This window comes from Podarcis cretensis, assembly GCF_951804945.1.
Source record: "Podarcis cretensis genome assembly, chromosome: 1".
NCBI classification, from domain to species: Eukaryota; Metazoa; Chordata; class Lepidosauria; order Squamata; family Lacertidae; genus Podarcis; species Podarcis cretensis.
Window position 1 is genome coordinate 66,319,661 of NC_137170.1, and position 20,556 is coordinate 66,340,216.

Genomic DNA, 20,556 nt, shown 5'->3' on the forward strand with positions numbered 1-20,556 from the left:
AGATATCTCTATCGGCGAAGGGTTTCGAGATGCAGTGATCCTCGAACCCCTTCCAATCTACGCCCCATCCCAAGGGATGAGGGTAGGGAGAGCAAGGATTACACAACTCCGCCATTGGTGCTGTGCAATGCCAGGTCCATAGGCAACAAAACCGCCACCATGCGTGACTTTTTTGTCTCGCAGGGGATTGACCTGGCTTGCGTGACGGAGACCTGGGTACGGGAAGGCGAAGTAGTCTCCCTACATGAGATAACACCCCCAGGTTTCTCTGTTCTCCATCAATCACGGACTGTGGGTCGGGGGGGAGGAGTAGCGTTGTTATTCCGGGAGGATTGCTCTTTCAGAGCTCTGCCATCACCGACGATCTCCGGCATTGAATGTGTTGGTCTCGTATGGGGCACCAAGGAGAGCTTGGCTGTCTGGCTGGTGTACCGACCACCCAGCACACCTGCAGCCACCCTGTCAGACCTGCTGGAGGTGGTGGCGGGCTGGGCCTTGGAGTTCCCAAACCTACTGGTTTTGGGAGACTTCAACGTCCATGCCGATGCCGCTCCCTCCTCACAGGCTCTGGACCTAGTGACTTCCATGGCAACACTAGGGTTCTCCCAGGTTGTTTTGGGCCCCACTCATCAAGCAGGCCACACGCTGGATCTGATCTTTGGGGCTGGCATAGATGTGATCATGCTCCCTGCTGTGGAAGTGCCATGGTCTGATCACTACGCCCTGAAAGCCAAGATTGACTTCCCGCTCCTCCCCAGCTCGGGTGGCGAGCCTATTTGGGCTCGTCCGCGAAAACTGATGGATCCTGATAGATTCCGACAAGCCTTGCGGAACCCTGCTCCTCCTGGCGACTCATTAGATGACCTTGTTGAGGACTGGAATAACCGTCTCTTGGCAGCCATTGATGAGATCGCGCCTAAGCGCCCTCTGCGACCCCGTCGAAACCGGGCCCCTTGGTTTACTGAGGAGCTCCGGAAAATGAAGCGGGATCTCAGACGGCTAGAGCGAGTATGGCGCCGGACTCGTGACGGAGCCTCAAGAACATCTTATAGGACGCTTATGAAAGCCTATGAGATGGCTATGAAAGCTGCTAAGAAATCTTACTTTGCAGCTTCCATTGCATCCGCTAGCTCTCGCCCGACACAACTTTTTAGAATAATTAGGTCAATAACGTCCTTAGGAGGACAACCAAATTTAAGCACAAATTCGACCCACAGCTGTGAGGCATTCGCGAGTTTTTTTGTGGAGAAAGTCCTGTTGCTCCGCCGTGACCTCCCTGCCAATTTAGATACAGTGACTGAACTGGAGGCCCCTCGACTGACTTCAGGTCCAGTGTTGGACCATTTCGATCGGATACTCCCTACTGATGTGGATAGATTCCTCCAAGTTGGTAGGCCCACCACCTGCCTCCTCGATCCGTGCCCATCTTGGCTGATTAGGGAGTGTCCAGATGTTGTGCGGACCCCCCTGGTTGAAATTATCAATTTGTCCCTTGTCACAGGGACATTCCCAGGGGAACTGAAGGAAGCAGTGGTGTGTCCACTCTTAAAAAAAACTTCATTAGATCGCTTAGACCTATCCAATTACCGCCCAGTTTCAAATCTTCCATACCTGGGTAAGGTAATTGAGAGAGCGGTTGCTGAACAACTTGGTAGGTTTCTGGAGGAAACATCGGCATTAGATCCATTTCAGTCCAGTTTCCGTCCTGGTTTTGGGACGGAGACGGCTCTGGTTGCGGGTCAGGACTGCTGATCCTTTTAGATTTGTCAGCAGCCTTTGACATGGTCGATCATGATCTTCTGGACCACCGCCTCGCAGACGTGGGGATACAGGGCATAGCCCGTAACTGGTTGTGCTCTTTTATCTCTGGTCGGGGACAGAGGGTGGCACTAGGGAGGGAAATGTCGTCGCGCCACTCCTTGGTGTGTGGAGTGCCGCAGGGCGCAATTCTCTCCTCGATAATTTTTAACATCTTTATGCGCCCCCTTGCCCAGATTATCCGGAGCTTTGGGCTGGGCTGTCACCAATATGCTGATGACACTCAGCTCTATCTGCTGATGGATGGCCACACCGACTCGACCCCGAACACACTGACCAGATGCTTGGAAGCTGTGGCTGGATGGTTTCGTGGGAGCCGATTGAAACTAAATCCTTCAAAGACAGAGGTCCTATGGCTAGGTCGGGATGGCATGGGGATGAGGGACCAACTCCCTTCTCTTGCGGGGGCCCAATTAGTGCCATTGCCTTCCGTTAAGAGTTTGGGTGTAATCCTTGACGCCTCCCTTTCCATGGAGGCGCAGGTTACAGCAACAGCCAAGGCGACATTTTTCCACCTTCGCCGCATCAAGCAGTTGGTCCCTTACCTTTCCCGCCCCGACTTGGCCACAGTGATCCATGCGACGGTCATCTCCAGGCTTGACTACTGTAATTCACTCTATGCGGGGCTGCCCTTGAAGCTGTCCCAGAAACTCCAGCGGGTACAGAATGCTGCAGCGAGGCTCTTCACGGGGTCTCTGCCATGGGAGCATATTCACCCAGTGCTTTTCAAGCTGCACTGGATCCCGGTGGAGTACAGGGTCAGATTTAAGGTGCTGCTTTTGACCTTTAAAGCCCTTCACGGCCTAGGACCCTCGTACCTACGGGACCGCCTCTCCTGGTATGCCCCACGGAGAGCCTCAAGGTCCATAAATAACAACACCCTAGTGGTGCCGGGCCCTAAGGAAGTTAGATTGGCTTCAACCAGAGCCAGGGCCTTTTCAACTCTGGCTCCGGCCTGGTGGAACGCTCTGCCTCATGAGACCAGGGCCCTGCAGGATCTGATTTCTTTCCGCAGGGCCTGTAAGACAGAGTTGTTCCGCCTGGCCTTTGGCTTGGAGCCAATTTGATTCCCTCCCTCCCTCTCTCTCTCTCTCTCTTTTTTTCTTTTCCTTCTCCTCCTGCGATGAGGCTACATTTTAATATTTTAATGTTCCATTATTTTAATGCTGTATTTTATTTTTGTTTTTAAGTTGTAATCATTCTTCTTGTTTTTATTATTGTTTGTAAGCCGCTCTGAGCCCGGGCTTGGCTGGGGAGGGCGGGGTATAAATAAAAAAATATTATTATTATTATTAAAGAATCCATAAATTTATTTAGCTTTAAACATGGATTCCTTGATGGCAACTGTGTCCAGGAGTGCCTTGCCCATTTGGGGCTTCAAGTGTCTATTTCTGATGATGTCAGACCTTACAGTGGTCACATGCATCTAGATTGGATTACTACTGTGCACTCTACTTGAGCTTAATTTTGAAATTTTTGTTGTTCCAGATAGTAGCAGCAACTTATAGGATTACATTACTATCCAGCATCACCCACACTAGTTACCAGCTTGTTTCCTGTCATTATACAAACTGTTGGTTCTTTCCTTTGTAAAACCTTAAATGACTTGAGCTTAATTTTGAAATTTTTGTTGTTCCAGATAGTAGCAGCAACTTATAGGATTACATTACTATCCAGCATCACCCACACTAGTTACCAGCTTGTTTCCTGTCATTATACAAACTGTTGGTTCTTTCCTTTGTAAAACCTTAAATGACTTGGACCTGGCAGACCGTCTTGTACGTATTAAGATCTGGTAAGGAAGTCTTTCTCTGTGTCTCACCTATGGTGGAAGTAAGATTGATCGGGGTTGGCAATGGTGCAGTAGATCCAGCCTTGACTCTTTGCAGCAGAAGGGCTCCTTCAGTTCATGGAGTGAACCAGAATCCAGGAGAAGTACTGGTACTTCGCTGGAGGAAGATGGCCAGGATTGTTACTTTCACCAATTCTTCTTACCTACAACCACCACCCACACTGTTTAGGAGATTCCGTCAGCCCTTTGCTTTAGCTTTTCAAGAGATCACAGGAGATGACAGAGAGGCAGAAAAATTAGTGAAAATTGCTCCACTGCCAGTGGAACTCAGAGCCTTCCCAGTGTTATGGAATGTCTCGCCCCATGAAGTTCAGACGTCTGTATCTTTGATTGCCATTTGCTGGCTTGTGAAATTATTATTATTATTATTATTATTATTATTATTATTATTACTGCTGCTGCTGCTGCTGCTATTTCTGTTGGCTTCTCATTTGACTGAGTTGGTTTTTCAGGCTTTGTCCCCCTCCCTCTGGTGACTTCTCTCACAAATTGGAAGAACTATTTCACAGCAGATCTGTGTGCTGTATGTTTTACCTTGTATTTAAGATACAGTAGGTATCTTAAATAATTAGCCACATTGTGGAGTGCATGATATATGAAATGCAGCTATGAATATTGGCTACAAAAAGCGAAGTATTTGGGTGAATGTAGGCCCCTTATACTTAAATCATATTAATTTCCTCCATTTGTAACCAGATATTGATGTTTTCCACACTTTAGTTTTTAATACTTTGCTGCAAAATAGCTTCAGCTACACTAAAGGAGAGTTGCAGTAATTTTTTTAAATGTATTTTTATTAAAGATTTTCTTGGTTGACAAAGTATGAGCAATGTCTCTCTCTTTTTTTCCCCAAGTAACATTTTTACAGATCAGTTTCATTTGTTGAGACATTAGTCATTCAAAGGGATGTTTGCACACTAACTGTGCATGTCCTTTCTCCTTTTCAGCAACTCCTCCTCCCCCACCCTTCCTCAAATCCTTCCAAATCTTCTTGCACAAAGATTGAGCTTGTGAGCATGTGCTAGATCAAGGTTAGTAGGAAAGTTCAAAACTTACTACCACTGAAAATGTGAGTATGGCTAAAAAAATATAGTGTCACTTAATTTGAAACTTCATTTCCCTTAAAAACTAATAAACTAGGAATAACGTCACCCAAACTAAGCCATCATGATACAGCACTGTGGGAATTAAAAACTTGAAATGTAACAGTAAAACATTTTGTGGATCTAATGCTTTATTATCTGAAGTTTATAGAACTTTTACACAGTCAAATAGTAGGAATATTACTATATTTGAACTGAGTCATATAGTTTCAGTATTGCTGAGTTGCCGGGGTGGGGGCTGTCTGTATGCCTGATCCCCTTTTCTTATTCCTGGATCCAGCATGGATTCAGTTCCTGGAATAGCCAGGGTAGCTTCCTGGTGACGTAAGGGCCCTCTAAGTATGGGCCAGTAAGGTAACAAAGTGACTCTATGCCAGACAGAATGAGTGGGCAGCTTCCCGCAACTCTCGCTGGTAGTTAGAAAGGCAAAGATTGGACGTGAGTTGTGTGTGTGAGCGAGAAGCAAGAAGTGGCAGACTGCAGGCTGGACAGCTGCAAGAGACAGAGCCATGCCTGATTTTCTTTTGAATCCAAGGCTGTGGCTATGGGAGAACCAAGATCCTCTTGGGGTGTTAATGCTGTGAGCCCCTCCATCGTATGCTCATGTTGTATATATGTGTGAATAAACCATATATCCTAAAGACACCACAGTCTCTGCTGTCCCTCATTCTGAGGAAACCGAACCCTGTGGGTGTGCCTGGACCTCCTAGAATCTCGCACCGCTCAGAGATTGGGGTGGGTGCAACAGTAAACATATTTTATCTGGGAATAAGCCCCACCGAACATACATGGTCTTACTTCTGAGCAGGTAATCAGCCCTTCATACTCATTTTAAATCCTCAGCTACTGTGAACAATTAATTTTAAGAGGCAACTATAATTCCAAGTAACTACAGTTGTACCTCGGAAGTTGAATGGAATCCATTCCAGAAGTCCGTTCGAGTTCCAAAAGGTTTGGAAACCAAGGCACGGCTTCCAATTGGCTGCAGGAAGCTCCTGCAGCCAATTGGAAGCCACAGAAGCAGCATTGGACGTTTGGGTTCCAAAGAATGTTCGCAAACCGGAACACTCCCAGGTTTGTGGCGTTCGGGAGCCAAAACGTTTGACTCACAAGGTGTTCGTCAACCAAGGTGTGACTGTGCAGGCATCCTTTGTTGACAGAAAGAGTTGCTTTCCCACATTATATCATAATCTTAGCAAATCCGCTCTGTTGTGGCACTCTTGAGTATTCTGGTTTGTTGTTTCTGTCCACATCTCTGTAATGGTAAATGTACAGATAAGATGTTTTTTCTGCAGTAACAGTATGTAATTGAATCCCCTGGCTTAATAATGCTAAGTAGTGTAAAACTGCCTGCCTTACTTTTCCCCACTTTGCTTTCATTATTTTAATTCCAATAAATATAAACTGTGGGACTCAAGCATTTTGATGCACAAGCTGCCGTGAACACCACAGTAGTATGCTGTAGTCTTGAATGCTGGTTTAGACTTTCCCACACATGCACACAACCTCCAAGTACAAAACAAAAGAACATCCCCCATTGATATTTTTACATCGGAGCTCAGAGGAAGAAGAAACTGTAGAGGAGTTAGTATTATAATTATGGTCCATCACCTGCTATCCTTGAGATGTTGGTCTTTTAATTTTGTCGTTTAACTGAATCTTGCCTTGGGATTCTTCAGTCAGAAAAGCAGTATAAAAATAAACTTGCTATGAATCTACACTATGCTAGAGATCTGCATGAAAAAGTTATTTTCAGACTGTATGAGGTGCTTGTAGCACTGTGGAAAACAGGTAAATCAGGTACACCCACCTCATGGTGTAGCATGGAGAAATCATTAATTCATTTATTTTTATTTTAAACATATTTCACCCTTCAGCATCACTACTTCAAGAGTGGCTATGACATAAAAAAAACATATCACAGATCAGACTACTAGACTAATAACATTTAAATATCAAACGAAAGCAATAAGGCAAGAAGAATCATTGCAGCCAAATAAAACACAAAATATCAGCTGGAATTTTAAGAAACTAGGAAAATTAATATGTATTTTTCCAGTACCAAAAAGACAGGAAATTAGGTACAGGTGAACTAACCTAGATAGAGTCTTCTAAAGAGGGGTGCCATGCAAAGCAAGCAATTTTGCCAGTGGCCATCTGTCTGACCTCCAAAGTGTGGGCACCTGTACAAGGGCCTCCAAAAGTAATTTTACTGTGTGGATGGGTTCATGTGGGGAAGGGACTTGTTCAGGTCATCCAAATTACCCATGCATTACCCATTAGATCTAAAGGACCCTAGTGTCTCCAAGTTAAAGAAAAAAGAATGCTCTAACATATGCCCTTAGGCCAAGTAATAATTGTGTTTAAGTAGACAGATTAACAAGGATTTGATCCTGGATTTCTCAGGCCCACACCCCAAGCTTTTTAACAGCAAGGTGCCAGTTGAAGTAAGGCATATGCTTGCTTTCCTAGAATACATTTTCCTTAGGCTTCCTTACACTTGGGATTTTTGAAGCCAATATTTGGATCCCAATTGTGCTAACATATTTTCAGAAAAATCAATGTTACTTATGCAAGCAATTCATCCTGTACCCCACCCCACTCCCGGCAGCAGACAGGAATTGGGAATAGATTTAGAATGTTGCGTCTAAAACACCTACTTTAACATTGCTGAAGAATATTTAATTCACTCCTGTGCTGAGCACCTTTTTCAAGTTCAGGATCTTAGTCTCAACAGAGCCTTTGTGGTTCCACTGTACTTTGAAACAGGAAGTTCCTAGTGGAAGTTGCTATTTATGCATGAAGGAAAGAGCCTGCACTGTGGGCAGTGGCTTGGCTCTAGAAGGCCCTCCCTGCAAATGTACAACTGGCACTAAGACATTGTTTTTTGCCCAGACACTTAAAAATGTGGTATTCTTTCTGTCCTGCTAGTTAGCTTTTATCAAACCTTTCAGTTCATTATTTCTTATGACTTTTGTAATATTTATTATTGTGTGTGAATTAATGCTAATTGTACACCTTCCTGGAATCCTTGGATGAACAGTGATTTAGAAATATTTTAAATAAATTCAAAATAATACAGCTGGCTTTTTTTATATAATATATACAAATTATATCTGCTGACTTACTGTGGTGCCTGGTTGGCTAGTGTTGGACTAGTGTCCCTTTGCTCCATTCTAGTTCGGGGGATGGGGGGTTTCAAAGCATTTTTGCTTTATTTTTGGAAGTGTGTTGGAAGGGGGAGCGCACAACGCAAGGGCAAGACACAGGAAAAGCTGCTGTTCTCAGGCTCCTAATATCTTTCCCACAAACTATCCTAGGGTTAGGATTCTATGCTCCAAGGGTGGTGGTTGTTGTTGTTGTTTAGTCATTTAGTCGTGTCTGACTCTTCGTGACCCTATGGACCATAGCTGTCAACGTTTCCCTTTTTTTCAGGGAAATTCCCTTATTCCGAATAGGATTCCTTGCAAGAAAAGCGAAAAGTTGACAGCTATGCTATGGACCAGAGCACACCAGGCACTCCTGTCATCCACTGCCTCCCGCAGCTTGGTCAAACTCATTTATACTCCAAGGGTAGGGAATCTTATTCTGCCTGAGTTAGCCCTCCCCTTCCCAGCTGTGACCCCACCCCTTCCCAAATCACTCTACCACCCCACCCCACCCCAATGCAGCAAGTGGACTTTGGGAAAGTTTGGTACCATTGGCACCAGTGTAAGTTTTTTAGTCATGAAATGGCTGTGTGGGGTGGTTTTCAAGGGCAATTGCACAAGGAAGAGAGGGTTAACCCTCCCTTCCTTAGTTGCTGCCCTAACCCAAAATTGCCCTTCACAGCAATTAAAAAACTACAGTTGGCCTTAAGGAACTTTTTAAAAAAGCCCAATTGCTATGCAGGGGTTGGGAGAGAGAGACTGTGGGCTAGAGGTTTCCCTCCCTTGTAAGCCTACCTTGTAAGCCTCATTGGGGCTTCCTGCTGAGTAGATATGCAAAAGTTGCACTGTAAGGCAATAACATGTTAAAAGGGAAATCTAAATTGGATTGTCTCAGAAATGTGTGTATATCATGGAAAAAATGGGATGCTGTTGCACAGCAGCAGCATGCCTAAGTGCTGTATGTTCCGATAGCAATGCTATTTATCTAGAAGTGCAAACATAGCTGCGTAATAAAAGATATCCAGAACAGGAAAGTTATCCTATCATTTTGTTTTCTTCCCAAACCCAAGAGAATTTGCTAAGATTAATTATATGGAGTGACACCCAAAACCCGCTCTAGAGAGTTAAGGGACCCTTTGGAAGAGATTTGGAGTGTGCACAGCAGGTTTATAGGAAGAAGAAGTCCAGTTCTGCGACTGGGCACACATCATTGGATTCCACCCATAATAATGAGACAAATTTAATAACTAGTATTATAAGACTAGGGACGCAGGTGGCGCTGGGGGTTAAAGCCTCAGCGCCTAGGACTTGCCGATCGAAAGGTCGGCGGTTCGAATCCCTGCAGCGGGGTGCGCTCCCGCTGCTCGGTCCCAGCGCCTGCCAACCTAGCAGTTCGAAAGCACCTCCAGGTGCAAGTAGATAAATAGGGACCGCTTACCAGCGGGAAGGTAAACGGCGTTTCCGTGTGCGGCTCTGGCTCTGGCCAGAGGAGCGATGTCACGCTGGCCACGTCACCCGGAAGTGTCTCCGGACAGCGCTGGCCCCTGGCCTCTTAAGTGAGATGGGCGCACAACCCCAGAGTCTGTCAAGACTGACCCGTACGGGCAGGGGTACCTTTACCTTTACCTTTTTATTATAAGACTATTTTGTCCCATACATTATTGTTTTGTGGCCTGTTTTGATACATACAGTATTTATAGCTTTGATTTTAGGCAGTTTGCGTCTATTAATTTCAAAGGTATTCACTGAAGAAGGTTCCTGCACTCTCTTTTTTTCTTTTTTGACAGACGACTCATTTTCATGGTATTTTTGAGTAATTCTTTTAAATATTAATGACTTGCTTTTCACTCCTCAGAAAACAACACACCAATCTAACCCCAGTTATTACTATTTTTAAAGATGATTAACGAAAGGTGGTTGAAGGTTACCGTTTCATATGTGAATTTCATTGCATATTCAATTTGCAACCATGTTTTCTGATTCAGCAAGTGCACGAAAGCCTGTTTGTATGCTAAGATGTAAGACTAGGATCTCCTGAGCTGGATCAGGGTAGTGAAAAAAGACAAATCATTATAGAAATTTGAAGTACTTAACATTTTTTTTTCATGGTTTGTGCCATTACATTAAAGGAGACCAAGTCACACATCCAAGCTGGATGCTTTCCTCGTTCCAGAGAACCCATCCGCTGTAGATTATGACATAGAATGAATATGGAGACAAATCTCCGCTGCAGATATGTCTACAGTTCCAGTTGCATCTTTTGCAATAACTGGGACCACATTTCACATTGAGACTTTGCCACACAATCACTGCCTTAGGGGGGTTAACCTATAAAAAGAGATGGCCAGTTTGCATCTGTGAACAGATGTTGTCTTCCAAGTCTAGGGAAAGATGTTGGAAGCATTGGGGACAGATAAGGAACTTTCTGTTGAAAGACAAACTTGGAAATCTCTGCCCATATTCCTAGCAGCTACTGAGAAGTAGTTGCCAAATGGTGTGAAGAAGACTAGTTGGTCATTATAATCTAAGACTGCGCACACAATCCACACACACACAAAAATAATAGTCATGCCAAGCTATGTTTTTCTCCTTTATACATTACAAATTCTAAACCCATGTATGACTTTTTCATCTGGAATGGTGCTTGCTCAGAATTTTATACCTTAGCTTAAATAATCATTATGCTACCTTGTGGAGATGTTTTGAGTTAAGTTAACGGTAGGATATATGTTTTTTAAAAGAATAAGTGAGAGAACTGTGACAAATGGCATTAGAATTTTATGCTGTTTGGGGAGGTGGTTTCTTTTGGTGACACCTATACAAATACTAGAAATTCAGATCATTTCTTAATATATTTACTAAAATGTAATTAATTTTACAATCCTGTGTTCAGCAAAACTAATGCAGAAATTACTGTATCATTTTGCCCTTACGCATGTTACCTTTTAGCCCTGTCCCCAAACATTATTTCAAAACTGAAAACAGCACAAAATGTTGTATCCAGTGACCCATGACTTTAGAAATTTGGAAAGGCTTTTTATTCACTGGGTTGGAATAAATTAAAGATGGTGAATGATAGATTAAAAATAGAATTACATTTATGGTAAATTTATATCCTATTTTGTATCTTCTGTTGACTGTTTCAACGCCAAAACCTAAATATTAAAAAAGTAACCACAGAAAAATTATATGTTATTTACATTAGGCTAAAAAAAATTAATGTTAAATCTAAGTAGTCTTCCCCTTACTCCTATTTTTTATTTTTATTTGCGTATACCTATTTCTGTTTGCATTAGTCATTCTCTCTAGGTAAATTGTACATAAGACCAATGATTCCATCAGCAAATTATCCAGAAAATGCTGTCAGTGCACATTGTGACATTTGTGCCACTGGTGTATTTGCTGCTATTCCAGTGGTCTAATTAACCTGGCAGCAATCTCTTGTGGCCAATGCTGCTTCCTTTGTTTGTTTTCCTTGGCACCATAGTTCAGACCTATACATCCTCCATACACTTAAAATAGATCTCATATTTACTATTGATTTCCCCCTTCCATCCCCCCTCCCCTTCCCCTTTCCTTCTTTTGATTGGCAGTATCATCCAGACAAACAGAGCGCAGATGTGCCAGCAGGAGAAGTGGAGGCGCGCATGCAGAGGTTCATCGAAATTGATCGAGCGTGGAAAATTCTAGGGAATGAAGAGACAAAAAAAGAGTATGACCTGCAGCGGCGTGGTAGGTTCCTGCCAAGGAGTGTTGTAGTAGTAGCAGCAGCAGCAGCTTTTGAGAGCAGAAGCCGGAGTGGTAGCTCAGTGGTATTTTTTCAAAATGCTTTTTGTTTGACCGAAACACTTCATTTGCTCTTACCCGCTTCCATATTTAGATACATTATTTATACTGATTACTCCATATCCATTAAGCAGTAAAAACATTAAATTACTTTTGACAAAGCATTAGGTGGTAGCTGTTATACTAATTCTAATGAATGTAGAACTTGGATGATAATAATGACTTAGTTTAGCCATTTCTCATTTGACAGTATTTAAAGCAGTTTCATTAAATGTTTTTAATTACTTAAGTTATCCCCTTTGCTACATTCTGTTGCTGCATTTTAGATACAGATTTTGAGTAATCTGTGTAAAAGGTATACTGCCGCATATTTATAAACACTTCACAGTCATTAAAGTGTATCCTTTCTACCAGTCTTTAGGAATCGAGCATATTTCAGAATATTTGTCATAATGCATCCCTGGTATAAGCGTCTAAGGAAGCAAGTTATATTCCAGTTAAGTGCATTAACCAGGCAGTTCAAGCACACACACACACACACACACACACACACACACACATATATATATATATGTACATCTTGGGGAAAATAGCATCTTAAAACAGTGACAGGCTGTTGTGAGAAAGAAAGGGGAAAATGTAGGTCAGGTCTGTCACACATGGGCTACCATTACATGAAGTGATAGGCTGTCTTTCTGCTCTGGCCTCAGGATAGGAGTCCCTCAGCCTTCCATTAGAACCTTCAATAAATGTATATCCACCCTACATGTTAATGGGGGGAGTCAATAATAGTGTATTGCCTGTGGGGAAAACACTCAGTCGCACTCTGCGGTAACACACTCTGGTCCAGCATTGACGTGTAGCTACCACCACTTTTCAGTGTGTCTGATAAAAGCTCACTGTTTCTGCAGCATGTTATTGAATTCCCTTCCATTGTACGCTGGCACACCATCAAACCTTTCTCTCTCTTGCTGTTTTAAGTTCCCTGCTGTTAAGGTTGCCACAATTTTATTTGAGAAACAAAAGCTTAGTCAGCGTGGCTGGCAGATACACATAATCAACGGAATAATATACGGCGTATAGAAGCTTATTTTTTTAATCATGAATTATTTGTTGTCTATAGTTCTCTCTTTTTTCAAAATGTGCTATTTGGGATGTTAGATGTTAAACTGAAATGAGCAAAATTATTTTTGAACTAGTTGGTGTTTTTTTTGCTTGTAGCTTAATAGAGCAGCTGGTTTTGCCAAGAGAGAGAGGGAGAGAGACTAACTTGGAGCTGGGGTTAAGAAATTTCCCTTGTGTAAAAATTGGCAGAAATGTATTTGTTTATGCTCTGTCTGTTTTGTAGTTAGACTTTGAGATATACACTCTAGCATAAAAGTCAGTCCAGTCAATTAAGCTTTATGTCCTTACAAGTAATGCACAGAAAATGACAGTTAATGCGTATTTTAATTTTTGAGGTTGTGAAGCTTTTTCAGATTTGCTTTTTTTAATGTTTCGGGCTGTTACCCATTCAGATAAGCAAAGCGTGTGGAATTTGCTTTGATTGAAATCTACAGGCATTGATTCTGTGCAACCTTTGTTTTTTCTAGTGAGGCTTGAAGGGACTTGGAAAAGAGAGATTGGGCAGTAGCAGTGGCTGTGTAACTTCCGTTGCAATCGGTGGAGTGTCAGCAAGGATGCATATAATACACAACTTTTGGTTTTAGCTAAAGTTGATGTGTTGTTGCAGTATACCAAAACAATTTTATTGAAAGGGATTGATTTAAAGGAAAGCAACTAATTTTAAATCCCTTTAAATCCATTGGGACCCACTGGGCATTTATAGTCCTGTTCTTCCAAAACAATACTCGCTGCAGTTAAAGTGATTACTGAAAATGGGAAGCTTATTGACAAATCTGCCTGATAGTTCCATAGTTGAGAACAACTGCCCAAATTAGGAGTGGGTGGATGACTTAGGGTGCAGCAATGGGCACTGCTATAAGAGAGACTAGCTTTCTCTAACCGCATTATGCTGAGTTCTGCCAGGCTTGCCAAGCCTCCAGCTTTCTCTCAGAGTTGGAGAGGTTGGATGAGAATTGCCCCCACAGCAGCACTTCAGAGGCACTCACAATGGGGAAGAGCTGGAACTCCACAATAAAACACATGCTTTCTGTGCAAAAATTTCAATTCCCATCATATCTCAAGGAAGGTCTGGGCAAAAAAATTGTGTTGAAAACCTGGAGATCCGTTGCTAGTCAGTCTACCAATATTTGTAGAACAGCTTCCCATGTTTGAGACGATCACTGCTCCCTCCTTAGCTCCTCAGTTGGTAGGAAGTCTGGGATTTGATTTGTCTCTGTGCTTCTGGCACAGTGCCTGAAAGCCATTTGCTCACCCCCACCCTCCCTTCAGCTTGAAGCTAGCAGGCAGAATTGGGACTGCACTTGCAATTGTGCTAGGTTTTGGAAGCCTTTGGAAGATTCTGGGAAGGATTCCACACATCGCTCTCCGTTTCCAAGATGGGAAGATGAGAGGATTTCCCCCAGCTTTTTATTTTTCTAGTAGAAAAGCACTGGTTGTTGAGGGGGTTGGGGTGAACAGTGGGTAAAGGAGAACTTTGAGCTAAGAGAGAGGATGGGGTTGCCAAGCAGGGAGTTGTAAGCTGTGATGGAGGTGTTGAAGGGCTGGGGTTGAAGGAGTTGTTGAGGGATGAGAGGGTAGAAGGGGGTGGGGGGTTAAAGAAGCTGTGAGGGGTTGGGCAACGTGTAAGTGGAGGGCGTTGGGGAGTTGGTGAGGATGGCAGGTAGGGAGGGATGGTCAGCAGGGGCGACACAATAACAAAGATCTCAACCTGTTTTATTATTATGATAATTTAAAAATGACAACCAAATGCTCAAGAATATTAACTCTGATTGCAGTGTTATAACACAACCATTCCTAAACAAGCCCCTCTGAACTGAGATAGAATCATGAACTGAGAATTGGCCATTTTATTTGTTTGCTTGTTTAAATTATTTTTATTGTATACTACAATTTCATTATAAAAATCAAAGCAGTTTACACCAATTATATACACACAATAAAAACCATATAAAGTTTTAAAATTGCAAATCATCAGTTGACTATATAAAATTGAGTATAATCTAATATAAATTATTGTGAGGAAAAGTCCGAAGAAGAACATAAAAATGAATTTATTCTGATCTTCCAGTCTAAATGGTGTGATTTTGCAGTGCTGTGAAATATATGTATTGATCAAGCTGCATCTCATGAATCTTTCTCAGGTGCTAGAATAAGAAAGTAAATCTGAAACTGCTCAATTTTTATTATTATTTCTAGAGCTGGACTTAAGGGAAGGCTTCTTAGGGAAGGACTTACAAGCTCCCCCTGCCCTACCAGGACAGTTTAGTGGGTTTCAGGCAAGGTTCAGCCTGAATGGTAGCAGTGTATTTGTGGTCCTACAGTGTTCATAAACATGTATATCACACTCAAACCATATATTAGCACAACATCAACAAGTTACAGCAGGCATCTACCTCCTCTTCTGTAGCCTTATTAGACTTTACCGATTAGTGGGCTCTGCGTTGCTCCCGGACGGGAGGAAGGAAATCAAATGACACCGAGGGTTGGTTCAGAGAAAGAGTTCTTTATTTCTGCTCACCGGAGCAGCAGAAAGGCACTTGCGTGATCAGTCCACAGCAAGTCCAAAGAAATGAAACATTTAATGCAGTATATATATCCTCCAGGCACCCTCTCCCCCCTTCCCCAGGAACCCAGCCATGTCACCTTATACACGCAGGTTGAAATCACATATGTTCCTGCTCCGGTACTCTTAACCATAAAAGGGCTTTCCTTCCTGTATTCCTGACCATAAAAGGGTATTCCTGTTCCTATATTCTTATCTTGGAACAAGAGGTCACCAACTCCAAGAACATACTCTGGCACTGTTCCCAGACTAGGTCTGTGCGTCAGAGTGTGGTCAGGACGTAAGATAAGACCTAGACATGTCATCCCTACTCCACTGGAACAGCCAAGGTCACTCATTGCCGTCACAGACTGATAAGGGAGAGAGCTTTGAGCACTTGTTTATACAGCTGGGTTTTGGCTCAAGAGCTCAAGTTAATGCATTTTAGAAATGCTTTCTTGGAGAAAGAAGAAAAGGGGGGGGTTGGGTCCTGTTTCAAACTGACTGCACAGAAACCCATTCCTTCACTTCCTCTTCTTGTATGGCTTTTAGTTTTGCTTAACAGGGGCTGTTCTTCCTTCCCCCTGCCCCACCTTCTGGAGCATGGCTTTGGGGAGGGAAAAGACCCCTGACTGAAACCCTGGAGAACCAACTGCTGCCAGTCAGTGTAGACAATACTGAGCTAGTCTTTCTGGCAAAGTGAAGTTTGCTTCTAATAGTTATTTAATGCTGTTTAAAAGATTCCCAGCATCCCTTTTAATTTTCTTGAATTTTCGGCTTGTAAGACATGCAATGAAGAACCTCCGGTCCATGGGCCAACTTTGGTCCGCAACGGGTACAGGTTGACCTGTGAGGCCCTTTTCCTTCATGTCCATCATCTGACAGACATAAGGGTGGGGTTGAATCCTGTGTTGGCTGTGTGTGCCTGTCCCCAGCTACGAACAGAAGTGTGCATCCCAAGTGAGCAGAGTTCAACCTTGCTCATCTACTGATGAATAGGGCTTAAATCGTGCTCAGGTCAGCAGGATTCCATGCAAACCTGATTATATCACAGTCTCCTGCTAAAACAGAGTCCATCCATCCTCCATAATTTTAGCACTCAACCCTGATAAAACATAGGGGGGCTTCCCTTTTAGCTTCCCTTCTGATGTGCCCTCCTCACTGAATCAGTAAAGAACTGCATATCCACTCACTATGTAGTATTACTCAAAATTCAGAGAGCTATCTAAGGACACACAATGTAAAATCAATATTTATTTAGAAATAGAAATTTTTAGATACAGTGGTATCTTGGGTTAAGAACTTAATTCGTTCTGGAGGTCCATTCCTAACCTGAAACTGTTCTTAACCTGAAGCACCACTTTAGCTAATGGGGCCTCCCGCTGCCACCGCACTGCCGCACGATTTCTGTTCTTAATCTGAGGTACTATTTCTGGGTTAGCGGAGTCTGTAACCTGAAGCATCTGTAACCCAAGGTACCACTGTATAACCCAGTGTACAGATTACCAATTTACTACACAGCTTCACCAGTGCTATCCAAGTGGTAACATGCATATGGTGAACCCTTGATAAATGTTCATATGGATCCACTTTTTACCTTCTGTGGATTTCCATAGCTTTGTTCTTGTTCTCCAACTTCTGCAAAGAGAAGGCAGAAAGGACATATGGGAGGTTCTCAAAGGTCTCTCATCCATTGTAACAGCCTGGCATACTGAGTCCTCAAGCACACAGATTTGAGTTGTGTTGGAGATAGAACAAGGCTTTGTTATGGTCTATGAGTGATAGACTTCAAATTCCCTGGAATATACAGTGGTTGGTTCAGTTGTGATACATTATTGCCCAAATTCCATAAGTGACATTAAAATAAACCTAAGTCTTATTACATATATATTGGCAAAGAACAACAGAGTATGTAATCCATGGAATTGGATAGAAAAGATAGAAGGAACTGAAGAAGGAAAACTCTTATTAGTATTTTTGACTGGTTCCATCTACTGTAGCATTTCTTCTAGTGATTTGGAGCATCAGCATAATTGCCAAGATGGATTAAGTTGATAAGAGAAGATAAAGCTTCCTCCCCCCTCATTCTCATTTATTACTATTTCAGTCTTAGATGTAAGTGGGTTAACTTTGTTTTAATATATATCTATTTAATGTACTGGAGGTGTTCAGAATAGGTTAGGTCAAAGAGGTTTTATTGATCCAGTAATTATATCTAACTTGTCTGATTTGTTTTAATTGCCTTCATTAAGATTAATTTAGATGAAACTCATTCCCTGGAGATCTATAGTGTAGATTTCAGGTAAAATTAGAATCACAATTTAATGTTGCAAAAAGGAGGCAGAGACCACAGGCCAACTTGATACTGGATAATCGGCCGCTAATTAATGAATTGCATGGGGGGGGGGGGAATCATGCTTTAATATTAAAGTGCTAATTAGATTTTTTTCACCAATACATGAGGGCAGTTAAAATAAGTGTTTAATTTCACTACCAATTCATTATTCATAGTTAACTACTATGGTAGCAGACTGGTTGCACCAAAATGAGGAACATCAGGATAACCTTTGTTCTAAAACAGTTTGTCACAAATGCATGCATACTACTCCTGACAGAATGTGGACCACAATTGCCAAGTTACAGTATGAGTCCCTACGTTTTTGCAGTTTAGCATGGTACTATCAAATTCAGATTACTAGTTGAGAGCTGCTTTCTTCACAGATTGGCATTCGTTTTAGGTTTGACTTAGCTCCTTTCCAGTATTCTCTGTAACCAGTAATCTGAAATGATAAACTGGGTATCGTGAATTAGTATTCATTTGCTCATAGAACATTGTATACCAAAGCACAGCTGTGATCAAAATATTATATAGCACCAATGTGATTTTAAGTATCTATATTAGTTCAAATCAAGGGCAGGTAACATCCATTTCATGGGTCAAATGAGGTCCTCCAGGTCTTTCTTTCATCTTAGGCCATGCCCCTCACCATCCTTGATCTGTACCCTCATTGAGTGCCTTTGCTTACCTGGAATATGTCAATGAACTGAGATACTGCCTCTCGGTTGCTTGAACGGATAGCTGTGTGTGCAGAAACCTGACTTGCATGGCAGGGATTTAGCTTACTGTACATGGAAAGTAGCCACATCTGTTGCATTAGCCACTTTTGGCTTTGGCCCTGGCCACCACTACCATACAGCCCCAAGACTGACTATGAGAGATTGTGACCATTGGACTGGTGCAAGTTCCCCATTTCTAAAAAAAGTGTTGGAGAAAATAAGGAGCTCTAGTATTCCAAAGTATGCATAGCTGTGACCATGCACAGAACTAGCTGTATAGTGGTATCCTCCTAAGCAAGGCAAATGGAACAAACTGTTCCGTTATTTTGTTTCTTTCCAAGTTTACATCATTTTGCTAGAGTGTAGTTCAGGCATAGGCAAACTCGGCCCTCCAGATGTTTTGAGACTACAATTCCCATCATCCCTGACCACTGGTCCTGTTAGCTAGGGATGTTGGGAGCTGTAGTCCCAAAACATCTGGAGGGCAGAGTTTGCCTATGCCTGGTGTAGTTGATCCAGTAGGGGCTGAAGCTGTTAACTGATAAATCTGATAAATCACTTACTTACCACCCTGTTACACTGTGTCTACTCATTTTGCAAGGTATACCTATATGACATCAGACCTAGCTGTTACTATTTTCTCCTAGCTTTGTTTATTAATCTGTAAAGGGTAAAGGCAAAAAGCTGGGAGAGAGTAGATCAATATACAGTGGTACCTCGGGTTACAGATGCTTCAGGTTACAAGTCCGCTAACCCAGAAATAGTACCTCGGGTTAAGAACTTTGCTTCAGGATGAGAACAGAAATTGCGTGGCGGCGGCAGCGGGAGGCCCTATTAGCTAAAGTGGTACCTCAGGTTAAGAACAGTTTCAGGTTAAGAACAGACCTCCAAAACAAATTAAGTTCTTAACCCAAGGTACCACTGTATACAGAAGTTGTATATGATCAGAAATATACCTACTACTTAGACATGTGGGGATATGGACAAACATGACAGGTGAACTATGGTTCATACTTCTGAAAGAAGCCCATTCTTCATTAGTCTTGAGACAGCAATTTTTAAATAGTAGGGAGTTGCAGCTAAAAGTGTGTCAATCTTGGATATTGCCACATGTATATACCATATTTTTCGCTCAATAAGACACACTTTTTTCCTCCTAAAAAGTAAGTGGAAATGTCTGTGCGTCTTATGAAGCGAAGCCAGCAAGAGCCGCTGCCGCTGGCATGCTCTGCGCAGCTCTGCCTTTAAAGCAAGAGCCACGCAGAGCGTGGCTGCGGTTCTTGCTGGCTTTACAGCGAGGCGGGAGGAGGGACAGACGGGGCTGCCATCCATCCCTCCTTCCAGCTGACTGTAATTCAAGCAAAGGGAGAGCCGCTTACACGGCTCCTGCCCCAGCATCTCCTCCTCTTTTTGCTCCAGTTCCAGTGAGGCAAGGTAGCTGCCCGCCACAGGCATGTACAAATGTGAGCTCTCCCTCTCCTTTCCTTCCTTCCTTCCTTCCTTCCTTCCCTTCCCTTCCCTTCCCTTCCCTTCCCTTCCCTTCCTCCCTCTTCCAACTTGAATAAAATATTGGGGGGGGGACGACAGGTAAGCCCCACCTCACATACCGCAAGTCAGCCTTTCCCAACCTGTGGGTCCCCAGATGTTGTTGAACTACAACTCCCATCACCCCTAGGTAGCAAGGCCAGAGCTCAGGGAAGATGGGAGTTGAGGGATGATGGGGGTTGTTGTCCAATAACATCTGGGGTCCCACAGGTTGAGAACTACTGCGATCTCAAGACAAAGTGCATGCACACTATATGAATGACAATGCCCATCAACATGGGGGGGACGACTCCCTCAAATATTAAATGGGGGGGAGCGAAGCCCCCCAGGCCTCTAGGAGTTGGCTGCTATGCCTAGGACAACTCAAGAAAGCAAAATAATGCATATGCTATAATATCAATGAAATTTTAGGGTTATACCGGGTTGTTGTTTTTTACAGACTGTATGTTGGCTATGTTTACTATGATGCCATTCGTTAAAGGTATGGTCAGCGCTCAGTGGTAAACCATACATTACTGACAGTTCCTTCATCACTGTATTTTCTTGCAGAAAACCTCCCCCATTCTGATAAGGATGATA

The 20,556-nt window shown here is 42.9% G+C and overlaps 1 protein-coding gene and 1 long non-coding RNA gene across 4 annotated transcripts in view; one reads left to right on the forward strand and one right to left on the reverse strand.

The window, feature by feature from the left end:
- Positions 1-20,556, forward strand: part of DNAJC24 (DnaJ heat shock protein family (Hsp40) member C24) — a 47,708-nt gene that overhangs the window by 21,342 nt on the left and 5,810 nt on the right. For all 3 annotated transcript variants that reach the window (XM_079974876.1, XM_079974877.1, XM_079974875.1), the window contains one exon: positions 11,516-11,654. In XM_079974876.1, coding sequence (XP_079831002.1) covers positions 11,516-11,654 — 139 coding nt within the window. The remainder of the gene's footprint in view (positions 1-11,515; positions 11,655-20,556) is intronic.
- On the reverse strand, positions 14,530-20,519 carry LOC307217155. The gene is made up of 2 exons (XR_013839402.1): positions 19,990-20,519; positions 14,530-19,951 (listed from the first exon to the last, which is right to left on the reverse strand). It is a non-coding gene; the product is annotated as an uncharacterized lncRNA (long non-coding RNA).